Source organism: Acipenser ruthenus, chromosome 6 (assembly GCF_902713425.1).
Source record: "Acipenser ruthenus chromosome 6, fAciRut3.2 maternal haplotype, whole genome shotgun sequence".
Taxonomy (NCBI): Eukaryota; Metazoa; Chordata; class Actinopteri; order Acipenseriformes; family Acipenseridae; genus Acipenser; species Acipenser ruthenus.
This window is the reverse complement of record NC_081194.1, coordinates 23,241,551-23,264,070: the sequence shown is the minus strand read 5'-3', so window position 1 is coordinate 23,264,070 and position 22,520 is coordinate 23,241,551. Positions and strand designations below refer to the sequence as shown.

The 22,520-nt window shown below is 37.4% G+C and overlaps 1 protein-coding gene across 20 annotated transcripts in view; it reads left to right on the top strand.

The window, feature by feature from the left end:
* The window catches only part of LOC117411391 (afadin-like), a 130,856-nt gene that overhangs the window by 92,404 nt on the left and 15,932 nt on the right, over positions 1–22,520 (top strand). For all 20 annotated transcript variants that reach the window (XM_059025262.1, XM_034018843.3, XM_059025261.1 and 17 more), the window contains 9 exons: positions 1,921–2,015; positions 4,760–5,025; positions 5,549–5,692; positions 7,176–7,374; positions 7,884–7,987; positions 9,227–9,307; positions 21,315–21,380; positions 21,579–21,652; positions 22,044–22,162. In XM_059025262.1, the coding sequence (XP_058881245.1) occupies positions 1,921–2,015; positions 4,760–5,025; positions 5,549–5,692; positions 7,176–7,374; positions 7,884–7,987; positions 9,227–9,307; positions 21,315–21,380; positions 21,579–21,652; positions 22,044–22,162 (1,148 nt within the window). The remainder of the gene's footprint in view (positions 1–1,920; positions 2,016–4,759; positions 5,026–5,548; positions 5,693–7,175; positions 7,375–7,883; positions 7,988–9,226; positions 9,308–21,314; positions 21,381–21,578; positions 21,653–22,043; positions 22,163–22,520) is intronic.

Here is a 22,520-nt window from a genome sequence, read left to right as displayed (position 1 = left end):
ATTCAACCATCTGCTTTTATTATTTCTAGTCATTAAAGGAAAATGATGATCCTTACAACATACAGGGAGGCATAATGGGATTTGGTTTGACAGATTGTTTGCTTCTGCTTCTGTTATTAAGCAGACATATGGTGCTGCAATAACAATTTTTATTTGGCTGTCTGTTTTTCTTCAGGGCTAAGCGTTGAGTCTGACATGAGGGCTGATGTCATTGTTGCATAACTGAAGCTTTGTGCACCTCTCAGGAAGCCGCAGACTTAGATGCTTACTTTTCACTTTAGTATCCAAAATGCCTGTTTCGATGTTACCCATAACCCCTATTGAAGTTAAATTTGTGTATGCAGATATAGTATATAGAAAATGTGTTACATTTTATTTTCAAATTTCAGAATTTGTCCAATTTTTTGTAGATTATGTATTTATTTGTTTTTACACACAAAGCCATTTAGAGAACCATACTATGTACAAATAAGACATTTACAAAGCTCTTGTTTTAGTTTCAGCATATCTTTCTCTGTCATATGTGCAGATATCCATTATATTAAAACCTGCACAAATTTAACCCGCTTGTAATCCTGGAGTTAACAAGTTTTTCCAACATCAGCCATTACCCCTGTTGCATTAGAAGCAGGAGGCTTTGATTGATGATGTTGTTCTTGCTTGGTTTTTGGCACGCAACAATGTAAAAATCCCCTTAACCTCTAATAATTTTTGTACTTAATTGATTGTGGTCACTCTTTATAATTGTTCTAAAGGGGATTTCTAGTCTAATAAGCTGTTCCTCTGTGGTTTTAGTAACGTCAAATCTAGTTGCTGTATAAGTTGTTAAAAGATCCAGATGTGAATGTGTTTCCATGTAAAAATGTTTTCTCTTTGCAAATTGCATGTAGGTCACTTAGCAGTAAAAAGTATCTGAGGTTTTGCTGCCCTCTAGTGTTAAGACAACTGTCTTGTCTTCTCAATGCAAGCCGTGAGTTGTTTTCTACTGCTGATTTAAAATCCTCCTTTGATCTGAACATAAGGGTCTAACATTGTGTGGCTGACCAGCAAAACAAACAAAAAAACAACAGAACCAGTTGATTCTTAATTTGCTTAAGTCTTAAACTTAAACTTGTTACCCCCCACCCCTCAAATCCTCTAAGGTATTTATCCTAAATCTAAGTTTGCAACACAATAGTTATTATTCTTGGCTGGGGTGTGCTGGATGAAGTTGGTGTTAGCTTTACAGGGTTGTCAAGGAAACACAATTAAGCAGCAGTTATTATATTGGTGATGTCATCCTTGCGCCTTAATCATGCAGTTGATGAAGAAAGGAGACCCAATATGAATCTTTTCAAAGAAATTAACCTTTAAAAACATTGACAGAATATTTATTATTTTACTGAAGATGGGGCTTCATCCAACTCATGTGGAAAACTAAAATAATTAAAGCAAAATAATGAGACATTTTTTTCTTTACACTTCTTTATTTATGCATCCTCGTCTCCTTACTAGCAAAGCAAATCTTTTTTTTTTTTTTTTTTTTTGCCATCTCCAACAACGCTCACATAAATGATTGTGACTCGGAGTGAACTTCCGGACTAATACAAGAAACTACACCAGTGATGGTAGTGCAGGGTACTGCGTGAAGGGCAAGCGTTAACAGCTGCATTAGTGTGAAGAGATGCTTGATTCCTCGCTGCCATTAAAGGCAACAGGGTTTGACCTCTTTTGCATCAAAATCTAAACGCTTGTGAAAAATTAGGAGAATACTTGTGTATTGGTTGAAAAATGGACTGACTGACTGGCTTGACATTTTGTTTATTTTTTTTTGATTCTTGGAGATTGTTTCACATCATGGCTGCTTGTAGTGCCCTGAAGCAGCAACAGATCCTGCTACTTCCTCAGCTGAAATGCAATCAACCCTGTGTGTCTCCCCAGGTACCTGGTCCACTGTCTTCAGTCTGATCTCAACAACTACATGCCAGCATTCCTAGAGGACCCAGAGGAGCAGAATCCACAGCGGCCCAAAATAGGTAACAAGTACATATTGGTCTTTTTAATAACGGGAACAGCAGACAACAAATGCAAGCTGTCAAATGATACCAAATAGCACAGCTATTGAATTCAGGGAGCTAGAACTCCAAGACCCTGACCCATGTTACTCTAAAAAGTAAAAGCATATTCAACACAACTCAAATGGCAAAAAAAAAAAAAAAAAAAAATGGAAATGCAGGTTGTCAGAGAAACTTGGAAAAGTTTGTGTCTACTGTACCCATCTCGGTTTTGCAAGATGAATAGATTCAAGTTATAAAAAGGCTGAATTAAAGCATGCTGATTTTAAAATTACAGTGTATGTGTGCTGTACTTTGAAAATTGAGCAGATGCAAACACAGCTTGGTGCCAGTCACAAAAATGCCATATGGGTGCTTTGAATACATACAGGTGTAATTATAAAAAAAAAAACGCCTTAACTCATTCAGCACTGCAGACTGGTTTAGAGGGAAACACTCCACTTAATTTGTGAGGACAGATGTAACCAGCTGTAGACGTTTGCTGGTTAAGTTGTCTTTGTGATTTTTTTTGTAACCCACTCAGAACCTTTATGTATCCTGTATAATTGTGTATAATTGTGCTACTAGTCCAAAAGACTAGTACCTTTTGAAACTTGCTAGTCCTGATGTGAAGTGCCTAAGTTAGAATCAACAACAACAGTTGGGGTCCCTAAAAATATTAGGCTTAAATTTTATTTTCCTAAAAAATAAACTGTTATAAATTTAGATAAATATATATTTTTTAACAAACGCACATTAGTAAATGCGTGTACAGATCGGTCAATCACCTGTTTGCACCTCGTTATTTAACAATTACTGAGCGATACTGTACTGTGTGCTGAGAAACTGACACTGACAGCACCAGACGGGATGACAGAGCAAAAAATTCTCAGCTGTGTCACCTTGCTGACCATGAAGATCCGCCTGAAATTGACACAGATGACACAAATAAAATGTTTATTTTTCATTACATGTGTTGCTATTTACAAAAATGCTGGCTGGTTTATGGAGTTAGGGTTTAATTATTATTATATTTTATTATTATTATTAATTAGTCATTTTAGCAGACACTTTTATCCAAAGTGACTTAGAGACTAGGGGGTGAATTATGCATCAACAACTGCTGCTGCAGAGTCATTTACAATAGGACCTCTGTTTTACATCTCAGCCGAAGGACAGAGCACAAGGAGGTTAAGTGACTTGCTCAGGGTCACACACAGTGACTCGGTGGCTGAGCCGGGATTTGAACCGGGAACCTCCTGGTAACAAGCCCTTTTCTTTAACCAATGGACCACCAAGCATTAAATAACTATGAATTACTACCTACAATAATTGATGTACTCCCGTACACACACGGTCTTCACTGAAGTCCCAATTTAAAGACAGTATGTTTCACTGTAGCCCTCTGGATGAAATTGTTAGCTAGGTGGCTACATTTATTTTTTATTTTTTAATTAGCAGTGGGAGAAAAACCGCTTCAGCAAGTACAGTAGAATTTGCCAGAACTGATGGAATCTGAATTTACTAGATTGGATTCTAATGAGAGCATAAAATATACAGAACAACAACGAGGGAAACACAGATTTGTTCAAGAAAGAGGGGGGGACTTTGTATCAATGGATTTGAATATGTGAAGGATCGCCTGCCGCCATTGAATGTTTTGCTATTACAATGGTACTATAGTACTGTGTTGGTATAAGAAAAGGGTGTTTTAAAAACTTAATTTCAGCTTCCAATCACTTAAAATATGCTGACGATAATGTAAACATAATGTAAACACCACCAAGCTACAGACAGCGAGTCCCAAACTTTTAAACGTGTTACTGTTGTTTATAGGTAAGAACTCAACTTTATTATGAATATATTGTGTTATTGTGTTTTAAGCAACATATTACAATGTTAATTGTTTATTTATTAGTTTTAAAATGTTTAGTAAAATATGGCATCTTTCTTGACCTCGTTAGTAAAACCGGCCCCCTTTGCTGATGACATCTTCAATCTTTTTTTTTCTTTGTGATGGTGGTGCATCACGTTTCAGTAAAATCAAATGCCCAATAAACTTTGCATCCCGCGCAGAAGGAGAACACAAATGTAAATGTCATATTAAGTGGGGTTGGCTTTGCAGGGGAGATGACGGGAGGTTTCAGTTCTGAGTGACTGTTTTGTAAGCATTATGAATGCTTATTCACCACTGCTACATGCCATTAGAAAATTGACTTTTCCTGCATTTTTAATTTTTTTATTTTTTAACGCAAGACTGTGAACGTGAGAGTATATCTGTACATTTTGTTTTTAAGTACTCGCCCAGAGACATCAACTAGTCCTCATCAGATATAATTTGCCTCGGGCGAGCGTGAGTTTCTAACCCTGTTTTGCATGAAATGTCATGCTGTAGTCTTTTAAATGAGATGAAGTTTCTCTGTTCGTGGGAAAATTTAGAAAACTTGAGCTGATTAGGTATTTTTGAAATTCCAAAAGGATCCCTCTAGTGGCAACTTCTGATAATTACACTTCACTGGTACATTACTTGCATTAAACATGTCTCAACTATGACTCCTGACTATAAACCATACCTGCAAACCATTGAACCTCTATCCAGTTTTTAATAGTATACAATCTGTAGTTGTGCACACCTGCAATAACTAATTATTACATTTTCCTCAGTGATTCAATATCAATTTCGGAAAGTGAAGTTATCTCAAATGATTCTTTTTATTCCCTAACAGAGGATGTCCTGAACACCCTGACGGGCGCCATGTCGCTGCTGCGTCGCTGCCGAGTGAACGCCGCTCTCACCATACAGCTCTTCTCCCAGCTCTTCCACTTCATCAACATGTGGCTTTTCAACAAGCTGGTGACTGAGCCTGACTCAGAGCTCTGTTCCCACTACTGGGGGGCCATCCTCCGCCAGCAGTTGGGACATATCGAGGCCTGGGCCGAGAAACAGGGCTTGGAGCTGGCAGCTGACTGCCACCTTAGCAGAATAGTTCAGGTCAGTGCTTTTAAAAACTGCAGGGAATCCCCTGCTGGTTCAGTTTCACATTGAAATATAACGGCTGTATTCATTAGCATAACCTGCGATTTACTTCAATAGAAAGCAGAGCTCTAGGATGTCTCAAATGACATGCTCCAGTCACTACTTGCAGCAGAAGGAGGTTATAAAACAGTTTGGGTAATTTCTTGCTCATTGTGAAAGTAAACAAGTATGACCCCAAAGCCAAAAAATGATTTTCTATGTGAGAGATGGACTTTAATCAAGACCCAGCCACATTCCGCACATGGATTCTGGTAGCGATTTGATTCAAAATAATCAAACTTTATTAAAACCCATCACCAAAACCACACACACACACACACACACTATTTACACGACAGGCTTCTGCCATATGTGGTATGTTTTTATATATAATGGAAACATTGCCGGATGGGGTAGTTCGTTGGTGGTGTATTCAAATTTAGAGGAACCGTTCTTTGTTCTGTTCAAATGCTTACCTTTTTTTTCTTTTTTCCTTTAGGCAACGACACTTCTGACCATGGACAAATATTCCATGCAGGATGTTCCTAACATTAACAATACCTGCTTCAAGTTGAACTCTCTACAGCTGCAGGCTCTGCTCCAGAATTACCACTGTGCCCCAGATGAGCCGTACATTCCTCCTGTAAGTTCAAATAAACAGTGGCACATCTAAATATATAGAAGTGTCCACCTACAGGATCATTTTCATAAATGCTAAATGCTGTCGAATGTTTATGACTGAACCATTGCTAGAGCTTTGCCTGAGAACAGTTTCTACAGCTGTGACTGAGGGCTCTGTATTCGAGGTCAAACAGTCTAACACACTACAACGCGCTGTATAGAAGAAGCCTTGACAAAGCTGTTTATCACAAACATGTTTACATGCCACTGGGAGATGCATGTAAATGGTTTCCCAGTGGTTATGCATAAAACCACTATAAAGAACCATCCTTTGCAGAAATACCACAAAGTCTACTGTTTGGTATACAAATTACAGTTGCAAAATGAGGGGTACATATGTGGCAACAGCAACATTCACTTATACCACAATCATACAAAGATGCAGAGTTTTAAGGTGGTTTTTTTGTTAGTTTCGATCCCCTTAGTGGTGGCATTTGAAATCATAAGCAGCCTTTGACTAACTTATAAAATCAGCCAGCAGCCTGTATGTTCTGAGATCACTCTGCAAGGTACAATGAGAACTCTTCACCATCATGCAACTGTAAACAGACTTCATTTCTGAGATCTAGAGCCAGCCGTCTAAAAGTGTATCCAGATCACGGTATATATTTGAACCCAGGGCACAAATATATCTTCTAATGATTTGAAAAATATGAACACTGGAATTTGTCAGATTTTTCCATTTGATTGCGTGTTTAACCGATATTCATTAGTTCAACCCCAGCTCCCTATCCTGCCGTGAAAGATGCACAAGTTGCATGAATTTGTTTAATTTCTGCAGGTTCATGACCAAGGAATGTTGTGCCCTTCTCTTGGATGTGACCAGTTACTGACCTTCATAGCTAGGCCTGTGATATGAAATAGCATTCTAGGGCTTTCTGGTAATGTGTTGATATCCAATGGGAATTCATTCCTTGATGTAAAGGTGGATCTACACTGGACGCGAGCGAATAATTTAGAAGTGACTGAAATCTAGGGATGTGTCTACACCGACTCCACAGGAATAGAAATGTGTTCTATTTTTCCCGCCAGTCGCAAGTGATCTAGAGTGAAACGGACCAATCAGAAGCAACGTCAGTTCCCAACCCACTCATAAAACCACATCCAGGATCAGCAGCCCTATTTCCAGGCACAACCCCAGGGTCAGTCCCAACCTCTGCCCCAACCCCAGTTTCAGGATAAACCCAACCTGCAATAGCTTTAATGCAGTATGGACTGTTGGAACTGTGGGAGATGTAAATAAAAAATATGCTGCAGTCGCTCACTTCAGTCACCTCCATTGTAGAACCGCCTTAAGAGGAAGCCTTTAAAAAGCAAACACATTTCCATATCACAGGGTGGTTTCCCTTGTTGCTACCATTCTCATGTGTGTAAATAGAAGGCTTTGTGTTTGTGCTTAATCTCAAAGGACTGTGTGTGCCCTCCCTCTCCCTCTCCCTCTCCAGGACCTGATAGAGAATGTGGTGGCAGTGGCTGAGAACACGGCGGACGAGCTTGCCCGCAGTGATGGCCGTGAGGTCCAGCTGGAGGAGGACCCAGACCTGCAGCTGCCTTTCCTCTTGCCCGAAGACGGCTACTCGTGTGATGTTGTCCGCAACATTCCCAACGGCTTCCAGGAGTTCTTGGAGCCCCTGTGTCAAAGAGGTAAGCACTCCAGTTCCTGTGTCTGCAAGATCATGTATGCTGTAATTAAAAAAAACTGGGATTTCATTTTGAGGTGATGTTCCCAACTGCATGCGTTCTGACTTTGTGATCTTTGTGCGGCTTTCAATGTAACTAAGGGTATAAGGATTCAACAGCACAATTTTTTAAACTGACAATACATGCAGTCATTAGCTCCCCAGATTTTGGATTTCCTGTCTGAATCTAAAAGTTACCACTGCACCAGAGTGTTGGTGACACACTTTAACAAAGATTTGAATAGAACAATGTAAAAGTGCCAATTTTACCGTACCACAGTAAGGAACCATTCTATTTGTGTGGCAGTCAAACGCTTCAGGCAAACCCTTTCTGGTTGTGTGTCACGGGGTACACTGCTGCTGCAGGTACGTACAGTATGTTTGTTTTTCCTTATCAAGTTTTTATGACCACCAGCTTGAGCCGTCAGTGGACACACCTGTTCAGTAAGACATTGTGGTTCGTACTTCCTACAGGCTACTGCAGGCTGACACCTCACCCTCGCTCTCCAGGCACCTGGACCATGTACTTTGAAGGAGCTGACTATGAAAATCACTTTTCCAATGACAGCACTGAGTTGGTAGGTGTTTTAGTTCTTGTGAGAAACGTAATTCTCTCTCTGGCTGGAGTAAGAGACACTGTTTTTCCATCACTCATCCAGAATGCGGTTCTCCGCCCATAGTAGTTTTAAAAACGAAACTGCAAACTACAAAATGATTAACTGTCTTTTTGTAAATGGACAGATAAAACTACCCCATAAATTAATGTTTATTCAATCTGTGTGTATCTGCTTGTCAGGAATCGGGGAATGGCATAAGAATGAAATCTGTATTTTAATATATACATTTGTTGTTTTTTCAAGTATACTTTTGGGTAGCGGGGTGCACACTGCTGGTAAAGTGAACTTGTATCCGTTAAGTATTCTTTGCTAATGAAAATGCTTATACATTAATGAGTTATGAGTTTTAAGATTGATAACAATTAGTTGTTGACATGGTGCTTACCATTGGATTTAAGGAGCGCAGGTAATGCACGTCTGCTTGTTCTATGTGCCAGGCTGTTGTCTGTGTGGGGGAGCGCATGCCTGAGGCTCATATGCTTGATATGCGCTGTTCTTTTGGGGTCACGCTTACCTTTTCCGTAAGGGGACATTTAATCTTGCTTAACCCTATTATTTTAATATTGGTAAATTTAATAAGGGGTAAGATTGAGTTTATATTAAAATGAATGTGAAGTGAAGCATTATTATTGGGTTAATAATAATAATAATAATAATAATAATAATAATAATAATAATAATAATAATAATAATAATAATAATCTGGATTCATGTATTTAATTATTATGGGTATTTGCCCAGTAATGGTTTTGCTGGGGAAGGACCTACCTGAGATAAGGTATAAAGAGGTCAGTATGAGGGGCTCCGGGTGGGCTGGAGGTTAGTACCTGACCTCTGTGGTAGCCTAGGTATAAGATTGTGTTTTCTGGCCAATATTTCTTTTTTTTGATCCAGGGTCAGTGTATGTAGTTACGCTGAAAGTTTACTTTTGTTCACAAATAAAGTATTTGTTTCTTTTAACTGAGTTTTTGGTTGTGCGTCCTCACAGTTTGACATCAGCCACTCTGCACACCCTCACAGTTTTTACTTTCTGAGGATTGATTTACATGCAACTTAAAGCTATTAAAGGGATTATTGTAAAAGAAACCACCACAATTAGTGTCTTTAGAGGGGTATTACTCCTTTTAGTCTCCTGGAGACGCATGCTGATTCAATCTGTCGGTTGCCAGTGGTTTAATTTAAATGCACTGATTTCTTTAGCCCATGCCGAAGGATCCAGAAATTGTGACCGTGACGCTTAAGAAGCACAATGGAATGGGTCTCAGTATTGTGGCTGCAAAGGTAAGGTGCTTTTTATAATCTGAGCTCTAAGAGAGCATGTTTGTACCCAGTGTCTCTGAGGGCCAAGTGATTTGCCTCAAATTACTATCTATCTATCTATCTATCTATCTATCTATCTATCTATCTATCTATCTATCTATCTATATATATATATATATATATATATATATATAAATACATATATACACACTGTATATATATATTTTTTTATAATATTTATACACATATATACATACATACATACATATATACACATACACACACACTAGGAGTGCAGGGGAGATGTGAAAAAACTGCTTAATAGAGATTCTGTGACTTAACAGAAAATGAATTACAAAACATACTACAAAAGAAAGATGATTCAAACACTAAAATGGTGATTCAACTCGACGATGTAGGCTAAACAAAAATGACGGCCGGGATATAAACTGGATTATGCAGCAGTCAGCAAGCAGCACAGAAATCTGTAAGCCAAAAAGCTTTGATAGCTATGCGGTATGAACTTCAAAAACATTTTCTGTTATTTATTTATTCATGTATGTTTGTTTGTTTTATTTATTTTATTAATTAATTAACTTAAGCTGTATCAGTTATATTTAAACAAAATATATGAAGTCATATTTACTATCCAACCTTACCTCACTTATTTTCTTGACTGATTCATATATTAAATATGTCCTGCAGACTTAGTTCATAGTGGAAAATTAAATGCCCCTCTCAGACTATTGTTACCACCAGGTTTCGGGTATTATAGCCCCCTGTCAGTAACAATAGTCTTCCCTCGGGTCAATAATTTCCACCATAGCCCTCTTTCGAGTCTATATTTACAATATAATATAATATAATATCTCTCTCTCTCTCTCTCTCTCTCTCTCTCTCTCTCACACTCATATATATATATATATATAGTAACACAGACGCCACTCACAGCTGTTCGTTGCCCCTTCAGGACACAAAACTGGAAGTTTAAAGCGCTGATGCGCTACTTTTTTAATAAACAAAAGCAACAAAACAAACACCTAGCTCCTTCATAGCACTGACTGCACACGTGTCTAATACACAGAACAGTTAGGCTGTCTACCTGTTCAAAAAATAAACACATTGTTTAAAAACAAACCAAAAAGGTTCACACGTAACCTTTTGTGTTACGATTGGGCACACCTTCAATCGGGCTCCTTCACACAGCAGCAGCCCCGAGCAGACTAGCTGCTTTCTTTAAGTGCTCTGCACCTGGCTCTAATTTACAATAATAGCCAGGTGCAGGTGATGATTAACAATAAAATAATAATTAAACAAAATACATGTTTTTAGGCAGGGAGGATAGTAACCCTCTCCCTGCTGTGTTACACTATATGTAGATCGATAGATAGATAGATAGATATCTATATCTTTCTGATTGAACCAGCACCACACAATCACTGTTTGTTTTGTGACTTGTGTAAAATAATTTTTTATAACTCTCTGCTCAATTCCCAATGGACAGCTGGTCACATGAGCCCTCTTAGTTGGTAAACATTAATCCTTTTGTAGATACTGTGTCACATTTTGTTTTTTAGTGAATATTTTACTAAGCTGTGCTGTAGTCTCCTGTGTGTTGACTTTCAACACTGCAGACTTCTAGAAAAATAACTCCACTCAAAACCAGTTAATCGTAGTTATGCCCTATATAATTGTTTAACTTATTTTTAGTATGGTTTAAGAACCTGAAAATATAGAATTATTATAGTATGGGTTGTCTTTGCAAAGTTACTCAGGGCGGAAAGTCCTCAAACAGTAAGATTCATGGAAGAGTTTTTTTTTTTTTCAATTTTTATTTTGTTCTTTTTAAGAGAAGAGGCAAGGTGTTTTTGTATGTGGTTTGCAGTTTACTTATTTGTATATCAGTATGTTAATAAATGAAGGTCAGAGGCTGTTTTCCTGTTCTCAGTTCTGGCGCAAGTTTTGTTTACTTTTGCTCTCTGGCCTTGTGCTCAAGTGGAAGGCTAAGCAGTAAATTTAGTCACTCACTTAAACCTCCTGTACATATTTTGATGTCTGGTCATCCACATTGCGGTTAGCGTTTTTTAAATGAAATCCAGATGATGGGGAAGCTGGGGCGTGCCTAATGTTATTTTCAAAGGAGGGAGGTTGTAGGTTTTAGGCAGATGGGCCACTTTTTATTATTATTATTATTATTATTATTATTATTTTCTTTTACTCATTCATGAGCAGGCTTTTAAATCTCCAAGCAATAATAGGTCTTGAACAGAAAACAACACAGCTGGGAAGAACTTTGGAAGTTGAAAGAAACAGTCGCGGAGTAACGAGAGTCTAAAGCAGCTCTGTTGACTTTACGGAAGAGTTTGACTCTGGTGTTTATATGGCCTGTGCTGATACATGCTATATGGTGTCATAGCATGTAGCTGAGAATTATCTTGATTGGTGTCTTGGAAACAAGGCAGCCAGCTCTTTTATTTTTTTATTTCAGTCCTCTCTGCAGTAGCGATTTAGAAGCCTCTGTGCCTGAAAGATCAGTTGTGATAAAAAGGGTAGCAAAATGTGGTTCTCCGTTGTCGGAAGAAGCAAGTCGGTAAGTTAGTTCAAAGTCCTTTTTTTTTTTTTTTTTGTGCATGCTTGGCTGCTGCAGGCTTTAGCAGCAGGTCTAGCTGACATTTACATTTGAAAGAATGTGCAGAGGTGTGATTTGATTTTTTAATGCTGGATGTTTGATGTTTGCACATGGGTATCGGCATTTGGAAAGTGTTTTGAAAATGTTTTTAATAACCAGGCCATCCTATGTTTGTTTTTTTTTCCCCCTTTTAAGTTCTACCAAGTAATGACAAGGAAGTATTGGCAAAAAAGGTTTAAATGGCTGGAACACTTTATTAGTGCACATTTAAAAAGTTATCGTTTTGAAGTTTTAGCTTTGTTTGGTGAGCTTTATTATGCTTATCTGTATTCGTGTTTTTGTCAATCTAAAGGGGTTTTAATTTACATTCTAAAAGAAAAAACGACCACGGTTTGTTCTGCATGGAGTTACCAATCCGTCTGTAAAAAATAAAAATCATGGTGACGGGTATTTTCCTAGAACATTTGTTAAATTGATGCTTCTGGAAATAGAAACTGACTGCACTGCGTTGTGTCTGGAATTTTGAAAAAAATGTTTGAGAAATGGTTCTACAATATATGTGTGCTTATTGTATTCCACTGTGTGTGTGTGTTTGTGTGTGTGTGTGTGTAGCCTACATATTGATTTATTAAAAACTTTAAGGATGATTCAGAGGTTCTTTTGTATTAGTTTGACATGGGTGTCCAATAGGTTTTACATATACATTCATGTATGCGTGTTTTTGTTTTTTTTCTGGGGTGGGGAGGTAAATTTCCATTTAGGACAAGGAACTGGCTAAGAAGATTGAGTAAAGTATCTACGGTAGCACTGTGAGGGAGCAATTTTAGTGTTGTGTATGTAAGTTTGAAAATCAGTTACACCGCCCAGAACTCATTTTTACTAGTGTACTTTACTAGTGTAAAGAACCTTTTGTGCCACAGTAAAATCCTCACAAACGTGCCAATATAATTATTTCCGGGGTGTGGGGGTTTCAAATCCAGTTTGGTGGTACTGAGATGAATGTCAATTCCCTATAGCAGTAAGTGCAATGTTTGTGTTTGTTTAAATAGAATATGTGAAATGCTGTGTGTTTTTATTGTGGTTGTAACCCCAAATTAAGGTGCCTGTTGAAAATGCTTTGCAACAACAACGCTGCAAGGTTTCGTTTGGATGAGGAAAATTTAAAGTTTTTGTTATTCCGGTAGAAATCAAGATAAATTGTTTAAAGTCACAGTTTTCTGATTTAAAATGAAGTATTTCAAGTTATTGATTCAGTATTTGAAAAAGTAGCTATAAGCATGATTTGTGGTGCTTGTGAAAGTTGAACTGGACTGTGGCATTGGCTGTGCGTCAGGTGCTGGCAGGCATCATGCGGTCCCCTTCACTCTAAGTCTCTCAAGCAGACCCTTCTAAATTGGGTGGTTTATTTTGTCATGTTGACTGAAGGATAGGTTGAGACATGATTCTTCTACATTTAGTAAAACTCGGTGTGATTTAAAAAAAAAAAAAAAAAAAACAATTTCAGAAATTTCACTTCCAGAGATTTCACTTCCAGAATGCTATGAAAATGTACTTTAAAACAACCACGAAAAAGTATGCGGCACCACTTCACAAAAAAGAGCACTTTTTTGTTTTCTCCATTTGTCAGTTTGCACGCAGGTTTTCTCAGCTTATAAGACTGGACTTAAACCAATAACATTTATTTCTCATTTCCTCCTTGGCCTATTAATGATCAGTCAGGAAATACATGAGTCTATCATATCCAGGTTGTACTGGTTTTGTTCTTTTCCTTCCTTCCTTCCTTGCAAAAAGAGTTGGCCCTCCTAACGTTCTCCAAAAAGGGAGCAAGATGTTGTTTTTTTTGTTTATTTTTTACCCTTGAGTTTTTCCCACAAACCAGTAGTTAAACTAAGACCCACATGAAAGTCCCAGCTGCATTTACAATAGACAAAGCCAAAGCTGAATAGCTTTGTTTTTTTTTTTTTTTTTTTTTATAGAAGGGCAGATTTCATATTTCTCCAAACCAGACCTTTATATTATAAAGCTTTGCTGTATAGCTACCATTGAACATTTTAACGTATCCTTTTTAATTATGAATTTGAAATTGTTACATTTTATAGTACCATATGTATGCTCATAGTACGTCCAAAATATTCTAGCAAAACATTTACAATAAAAATCTCTGACCTAGTTTGGAGACCATATAACTTTTTAATTTGTGTATTCAGTGTTAATTGTGTGAGTTGATCAAATAATGCACAGTGTTGTATTGGTTATTGAACCTACCATCAATGATTATTGCATCTAATTTGAGAGTGTAAATGCTGCAGTCTGTTCTCAAGAACTTTTGAGACTTTTCTTTGTTAGCACCGAGCTACAGTATTTTTTTTCCTTTGGTCTTTACAGTATGTGAGGCGGTGGTACAAGGTGTTAAAATGTCTTGCTGTCCCTCCCTCCACAGTGCAAATAAATGGCTGAGATGGAATTTCAATCACTACTGCCTGTTAAAGTTAAGCTGTGATAAAAGGCTGTAAATGTGTTTGCAATTACAGTAGCATTCCTGTTCTTATTACCATATTTCACATGATTCGTGTTTTTATTTATGTAGCACAATGTACTTTTTTATGTTAGCAATAAACATGTGCAGTATTGATATCTGCCAGACCACCTAACTGCATTTGCACTAAATTAGAGGTTGCTGTGACTATTAAAACACCTTCAAAGGACGTTGAGCTTTGGATGCGTGATCTCTATGACCACTACATATTAGCTTCTATAGTTGGGCATTCCCTGTACATTTCTCAGGCAGCCCATTCAGAACAGACGGTGGCTAACTATCATAGTCTTCAGCCCCAGTGTAATCACTTGAATAGTCTCCTCTGTGTGTACTGGCTCATATTACTGCACCATTGTAGCCACAGTTAGAATAGGAGCATTGGAGGCCACCTTTGGACTGCATGCTAGTTATTGTCTGACTGCGGTCTGAAGCAGAACAGTGCAAAGTGAAACTTGCTGTACTACTGGATGATATGGAAAACTTGCAATTGAATGAGCTACACTGTTGAATGTATGTATGTTCCTTTTTTTAATGTTAGACTAAATGAGTTGTATCTTTTTTGTGAATGGTTGGGTTAAAAGCTTTAATGTTACTTATTTTTGTAGCCCAGGTTGTACAACTTTAAAGGTAATAGTTAAAAAAACGTTTTAAAATTGTTGTAATCTTTCAATATTAGTCCAAAACTGAAGTTCAGTAATTACAGAGAACATTCTTCTGTACTATTCTACCACAATGTTAATGATGATGAAATGGTTTTGCTTAAGTAAGAACTAGAGTCTACACTGGTGCTCAACAGAAATGCACTCTTTGATTTTCTGTCTTTTATTGAGAAGGTGATTACCTCTTGATTGATTTTAATAGGGCTTCTTTGCACTTTCCTTTCCATTTGTTTCAAAAGCCCAGTATTGATTGTGCATGCATTACAGTTGCTCTTTTGAATTGTCTGAGAATGATCGATATTTGGTGCAATAAATAGAGCTGTTGGTATGAGGATACATTTTAGCAACCAGTAATGTTGCATCCTGTCCTAGTCCAGGAAGAGTTCCAAGTGTTTTAAAGGTTTTCATTTGTATTGCAGAATAATGCAACTTGTTTCCGAGTCTGATGAAAATGAGTTTCACCCTTAATTAACGATGAAAGTTGGCAGCTGTATTGAAACTTGCATAAAGAGAAAATTACTTTACAGTACATAGGCTACCTTGTAGATTCAGTAGTTAAGAGAACACTGCTTGGGATGCAAGCGAAGTGTTCTTTAAGATGGAGTTGACCACCAGACACACTATGAATCAATAAATATTTATTACTTGTCATGGCACACGTGCATCAACATATGAAATGAACAGAATAAGAGGAAAGCAATAGGGAAGTGTATGTTAATAAACTAGAATAATAAAGTAACAGACAAACTAACATTAATAAACTGCCAAACCTAAATTAACACAACACCCATATAAAAAAATGCAGCAGCAGCTCTAAATTAATTATGAATACCTGTACAGGAGCAATATTCAAGACATGCACAAAATTGTTAGCAGAGTGGTGAAGGAACTCAACACAACAGAAAACATCAAATTGCTCGGCAACTTGTGTCTGATTCACAACTTTGTGTAGCAAGAGAAACAGTGGCGCGTTTCGGCATTTGTTTACATGCCATTTTGTAGCGACGAGGTGCACTCGTGGAACTCGAATACTAAACGAGGCAATGATATGATTGTGGTTCTGGAAATATTGAACCAATCAGTGTGCCTCAAGACACTCTTACGATGACAAGTCACATTTGAAAAGATTGAATAAACCATTTGAATTTAAGTTTGATGCTGATTTGTTATCAGGTTACAAAACAGTACTGTATCAGTCGTGAACGAAGTTGTGCCAAAAAGGTGTTCTTTTAAGCGAAGTTTCTGTTCCTTAAGGCGTAACATTTACAAGGGTGTTCTCTTAGGCGAAATGAGACTACTGTACTAGATGCATTTCAGTTTAGAATGGCTCGCCAAGACCCTTTTAATATCAAAACACAGTTTCAGAATTTTCTCGCTCTATCTGGTTGTAACTGTACAAAAAAATGATCAAGAAAAGTTCACCCCTGAGCTCCTGTTGATTTTACTCACTGTGCTTGTTCTATCCAATGTTATTAAATTGATGTCGTTTTTTAGATTTTATACTCCAGCAGTCTACCAGCAGCAAGATCATGTTATGACATCCAGTGAGGTTTTCTTCAGTTAAAATATAACTGATGATGAATTGGGATTAAATTGTCGTGTTTTAAAATCTAGACATACTTTATTTTTTTTATTTCTACTCTACAAAGAAAATACACTAGTTTGCAGGAGGGATAGTATTTGGAAGAACAGGCCTAGGTTTAAATGAGGCAAAACAAGTAATTTTCTGTCTCCATTTATTATTTATCAACCCTTAAGCATGCAGGCTGTTTATTGGAACTTGCCTGTGAATATTTAGAAATAGCATTGCTATTGTGACAGCCTATTGTGTAGAACTCCGCTCGCAGAGCAACTGCTCTTTCTCAGGCAGATAATATTACAGACTGTGTCCCTTTTGGTGACTGGACTCATGTACCCAAGCTATCTGGTGGTTACAACAGTCAGCCTTTGTTGACGATCAAGGGATTTCTTTTGTTTGACATACCTCTCACCCAAATGGACAGTTACGATGTTGATGTCATCATCGTTGAGCTCATCTGACTCCTAACGAGTGACTCCTCTTCCAGGTTGTGAGTCCAATCTCCTTTTTTCAGCAGATGGATTCTTTACAAACAGACGATTAGCTGTTGTGTGTGTGCGTGTGTGTGTGTGTGTGTGTATTTCCGTTTTATTGCTACATTCCTCATTAGCCAAACTAAACTGTATGAGCATAACAGACATGCACACATGCATTTTAAATTATTCAGTGTGTTGTCCTGTGGTTGCTTTTTGGTTCAGTTTATTGAGATATTTCAACAGTAACTGGATGCCATATGGGAACACAAAACATCATAAAAGATGAATTCAATGGAGACTAAACACAATAAAAGCAGATCAAAGGGTTGAGGGCTATATAAACAGAGTAAGTAAACAATCAACATGTTCTTCCAAATAAAGTACCATGGAATGGCAAAGCCATTACAGGCCATGGAGACCCCAGCTAGCGTGATTCAGATACTAGTTTTAACTGTTAAACTAAATGAGTTGTGGCTTATTTTTTTACAATTGTTTTTTTGGCGAAAACAATTGTAAAGTTTCTAAATCCAGCTGGAATGCATTTATTTCTTAGCAGACGCATTTCTAACCACAAGAAGAAAACATATCACAGTGATGTTAAAAATAATCATGTTTCAATAACATGTTTGACTTTGGCCAGCAGATTTCTTTTATCACTTAAGTATGCTGGAATGCAAGAAGGGTAGCCTACATTTTATTGCAGCAATTTGATTCTATACACAGGGATGGACACACACTGACGGGTCACTGATAAAAAAAAAAAAAAAGTCTTGTATGTAAAGATGTACTTTTTCTGAGGTATTAACATAACCTTGCATGGTGTACAGAGTCTAAAGAACTAAGTGTTTCTCAATTAGTATCACTTCAGGCTCCTGAGTTTCAAAACCATGCTGTAATTGCATATTCATTCTAAGCTTTTCTGACAAGTTACCTGTCAGTGTCCAAACTGATATAGTAGTTACTGTTGTTGCAATACAGAATTGTGCAGCAAGTTTGCTCTTAATCCATTGACTCTGTTAGGTTGCTGTAGTTTATGGGTTTACTAAACAACTATAGTGAGTGTAGGTTAACCAAAATGGATAAATGTTAGTACAGGTCTGTCATGACCAGAGATTTGTAGTGTTTTTATTTGGTTAAATCAAAATGATTCAATTAAAAACCAGGACGGTGAGTCCTGAAGTATTGTTACCCTCCAGTTACGTGTGTATCACAAAAGCAGTACATCTGTTAGCTATCGCACACACTGTGTTTTCAGCAGGTGCTAGCATCGGCACTATTTCGATCACAAATAATGCTGGGGTGCTGAATTAGGATAATTAGGTCTGTCCATCAACACACCTCTTCCACTGCCACTCACGCAGCAGACACACAATGACTCTCAATCACAGAGATTTGAATCATGCCAGCAGGTTGGTGTCACCGGTTAGAAAGCTCACTGCATTTAGTTTGTGAGGGGTCATTTTAGAGGGAGGTTCACTGTTTTGACTTCTTGTATGGGACTTGCTGTCTACACTGTAATCTCTGGGTGTGCTCACCACTGAGGGATAAAAGCTGTCAGTGTCTACTTTGAGAAGTGTGAATACAAGCCATAAGTGTACAATTTGTAAAAGGGCTATTTATATGGTCTTATGTATGTTTTGTCTCCTTTAGAATACGGTATACAATCTGTGTTAATTGAATTGCTAGTAGGCTATAGAGATCATTGTTATTTGTAATAACTTAACTACTCTAGTGCAAGAAAACATCTGTATCACATCCTGTGTTTAAGTAACTTAATGAAAACATGACCCTGGCTGAGTTGCCTGTTGCATCAAGCAGTTAACAGGTTTTCTTGAATGTATTTTCAACCTATTAGCCTAAGTTATTTGAAAGCCCAGCAGGTAGAAAATCTGGAAGACCTTAAAAGGGCTCCTGGCTTCTAGAATGACCTGTCAAAGTATTAAAGCAATTATTCTTGGTTTCTTAAATATATGTGTATTTTGGAAAAATCTGAAGAAACACTGAATGCTTAATCTTATTTGATTGACTTGTATGCTGTGTTGTATAGATTGGTTTCTGTTGGCATTTTGAATTTGAATTGAGGCATAGCTTTTAAATTTGAAAAGGTTTGTTTATATATGACTGCATGTTTGTCCACGAAGATCCTTCAGCAGCCTGATACGAATAGGTTCTAAAAGGGCACTTTCATCATGTAAAATTTATATTGACTACAAGTAGCCATATTCTCTCAGCCATTTGGGCAGCCCTGTCTGGTTTCAGCTTAACAGACAGGGTTAAATTTCCTGGGAAGGAGACATTCTTGAAACTTTTTAGTACAGTGCCCTTCCCTTTTTATTCCAGCTTAAAATGAATACATTCTTTTAAAACAGCTATTAAAAAAATGTTTGGTCTCCTGGTGCTTTTCATGTGCGTTTGACAAAGATTAGAGTGAGTGACTGCCATAGTGTTTTTTCTTCTGTTTTTTTTGTTGAATAGTATAAGCATTGCTCTAAACTTCTAGACCAAAATATATGTGTAGGGCCAAATATGTATATTCAATTGTTACACATAAAATTCTGGACAATTCGTCAATTACAGTAGAACCTCAGGGTTACGAACACCTTGGGAATAGAGGTTGTTTGTAAGTCTGAAATGGCCGTATTTTGTTCCTAATAAAATGTTCCTAATAAAATTGCCCTCCTTGCTTTGAAATCTTCCTCAACTCTGTCTGAATGCATTTGTTGGTACAGTAATTATGCCCACTCAAATGTAAGGCAATGTCAAATGTGATGTTTTGTAATAAGAATAGTAACAGTAATTTCTTCAGTATGCTGCCTTGTAATTTCAAAAATCCAGCACAGTTTAGTGCTCAGTGAAAAAGAGGTCTGTGATTTAGTTGATTTTACAAGGTTGATTATTCCAGAAATATAACAATGTGCACGTACAGTATTTGTGTGTGTGCTTATATATAGTTCTTCACTGTCGCTGGCTTTTTCAAGTAGACTGTAATTTTGTGTAAGTCAAACCAATATTTCTGCAACAAAAAGACAATGCCTGTAATTAAGATGTTCTCAGCTACAATAGGGCTTCATTAAAATCAATGTCCTTAACCACTGACAGGTAACGTAGGAGGACAGAGAAAAATCACAGCAGCATTCTTGGCTTGATCCCTCTTCATAAAGCTGTGAACAATTAAGACTGGCTTTATAGATTGTCCAGAAATATGAGTATAGAGTGCTGGGTGAAATATTAGGGAAAGATATTTTAACAATCCAGTGTGTTTTAATTGAGTAGTATTTTAATTTACCTAGAGTATCAGAAGCAATTTAAAAAGGGGATTAAATACTGCTCTGTCATCTGATTTGTTGCTAGTCAGGCTATCTGACTTTATCGAACACAAACGTAATGGATCATGCTAAAGTGAACCAGCCCTCATGTTGTAATAATTCTATACATTTTTTTTATTTATTTTGTTTGTAAGAAAGCTTCTTATTGAAGAGATCTGTGGAACAAAGCACTTACCCCCAATGTGATTGTAATTTTGATGTGTTGTATTTCAAGACTGTGGAAGTGTTGTCTGTGCACCGTTGTTTTAAATCTTGAATACTGGTGGAAAGTGAGGGTCCACTTCAGTTATTGGAAAACTGTTACTTGAGACAAGAATGCAAAATAAGTATTGTGATAAAACCAAGTACAAAGGCCGGTGTATAAACTGAGGTGAAAAACTTTATTTGAAAAATATCAGCCAAAGAGATTTAATCCTTAACCTAGTAAACAAATTAAGGGTTACAAGTGTGGGGGGCACTGTTGGCTTAAAAATGATATCCGGCCTGTCAGCAAAGAGGACAGGAAATACCCTTATCTGACTGATGGACAAGCTGTGGTTATTGCTTCTGGTGCTATAATAAATTATCCCCAAAAGGCTTTATATTTCCTTCTCAGAATAGAGAGAGGGGTCTATTTAGAAAGGAACAGGCAAGACATCGAATACACATTATAAATAAGAATGTTAAAATAAACCAAAAGGGGACCTTTGGCTACTTGGATTTCCTTTACCATTGTTATAAGGTCCAAGAAAAACTGTTTGCCTTCCTCCCATAAACTATAACTATAAATGAATTTCGACATTAGCTTGCATATTTTGATTAAACCACTGCTTTCTTCCCTAAGGGTGCTGGGCAGGAGAAGCTTGGAATCTACGTCAAATCTGTGGTAAAAGGAGGAGCGGCTGATATAGTAAGTAGAGAAAAAATAAGTTGCACAGTTTTTTTTTTTGTGTTTTTTTTCCTTCAAGACACTGACAGCGGACTAGGGTGTATGCTTACTAATATACCTGTTTTATTTAAAAAGGGACATCAAAAAGCAAGTTGAAATTATATATGTATATTTAAAAAATGCTAGTATTTAACACTTTTGTCTTTTTTTTTTCTGCAGGACGGCCGTCTTGCAGCAGGAGATCAGCTGCTCAGTGTAGATGGACGCAGCTTAGTAGGCCTGTCCCAAGAAAGGTAAAACAGAAAAAAAAAAAGAGAGAGAAACGACATGCAATTTCTTCTTGTTTCAAGTAAAAGCATTACGTCCAAGACCACTGCCTGCCCTAAGGGGGGCACACAGATAATTTTCCCAAAGGCCAGAATTATACCTGTTGTCTATTACGTAGTAGATCCTTTCTTAATCCCGGTCAAAAACTGGAAAGGGGTTCTGATAAGGCAGAGGTGTGAGCTCTGATTTAATAAATATTAAATATGTGTGAAATATTTTTTTAAATGTTGGTCGAGAGTTTAACAGTTATATGGGTTCACATTAATCTTAACTCAAGCAGAGGAACTACAAGGGTTATTAATCTAAAGACTGGGGAGCTGAAGGACTATGAAACCCACTATTGTTTTCTGCTTTTAGGGCTGCAGAATTGATGACACGGACAGGCTCGGTAGTAACACTAGAAGTAGCAAAACAGGGCGCAATTTACCACGGATTGGCCACGCTACTTAACCAACCGTCCCCTATGATGCAGAGAGGTAAGAGCTATTTGTTTCCCTCTTAATTCCTCCTGTGGGCTATACTGGAGATCTATGTAATTAGTCACCTACATAGATTGATTAGAATGTGCAATTCTTTAGTTACATGTTTTTTTTTTCCAAAGTGATCACATTGGGTTGTATTGCCATTTGAACAAACAGATGTACAGGAGATAGGACTCAAAAGGCTCAACAAAAAAGGCCTCAGGAGCTCATCCAGTTAAGGCACTACCGCAGTGCAGGGTGAGTCCTATGATCAGGTGATTGCTGTTTGAGTCCTAGTTAGGGCTGGGACGATAGTGTTTATTTATTTATTTATTTTTTTTTTACTATCGATGCATCGTTTTCATAAAGACCC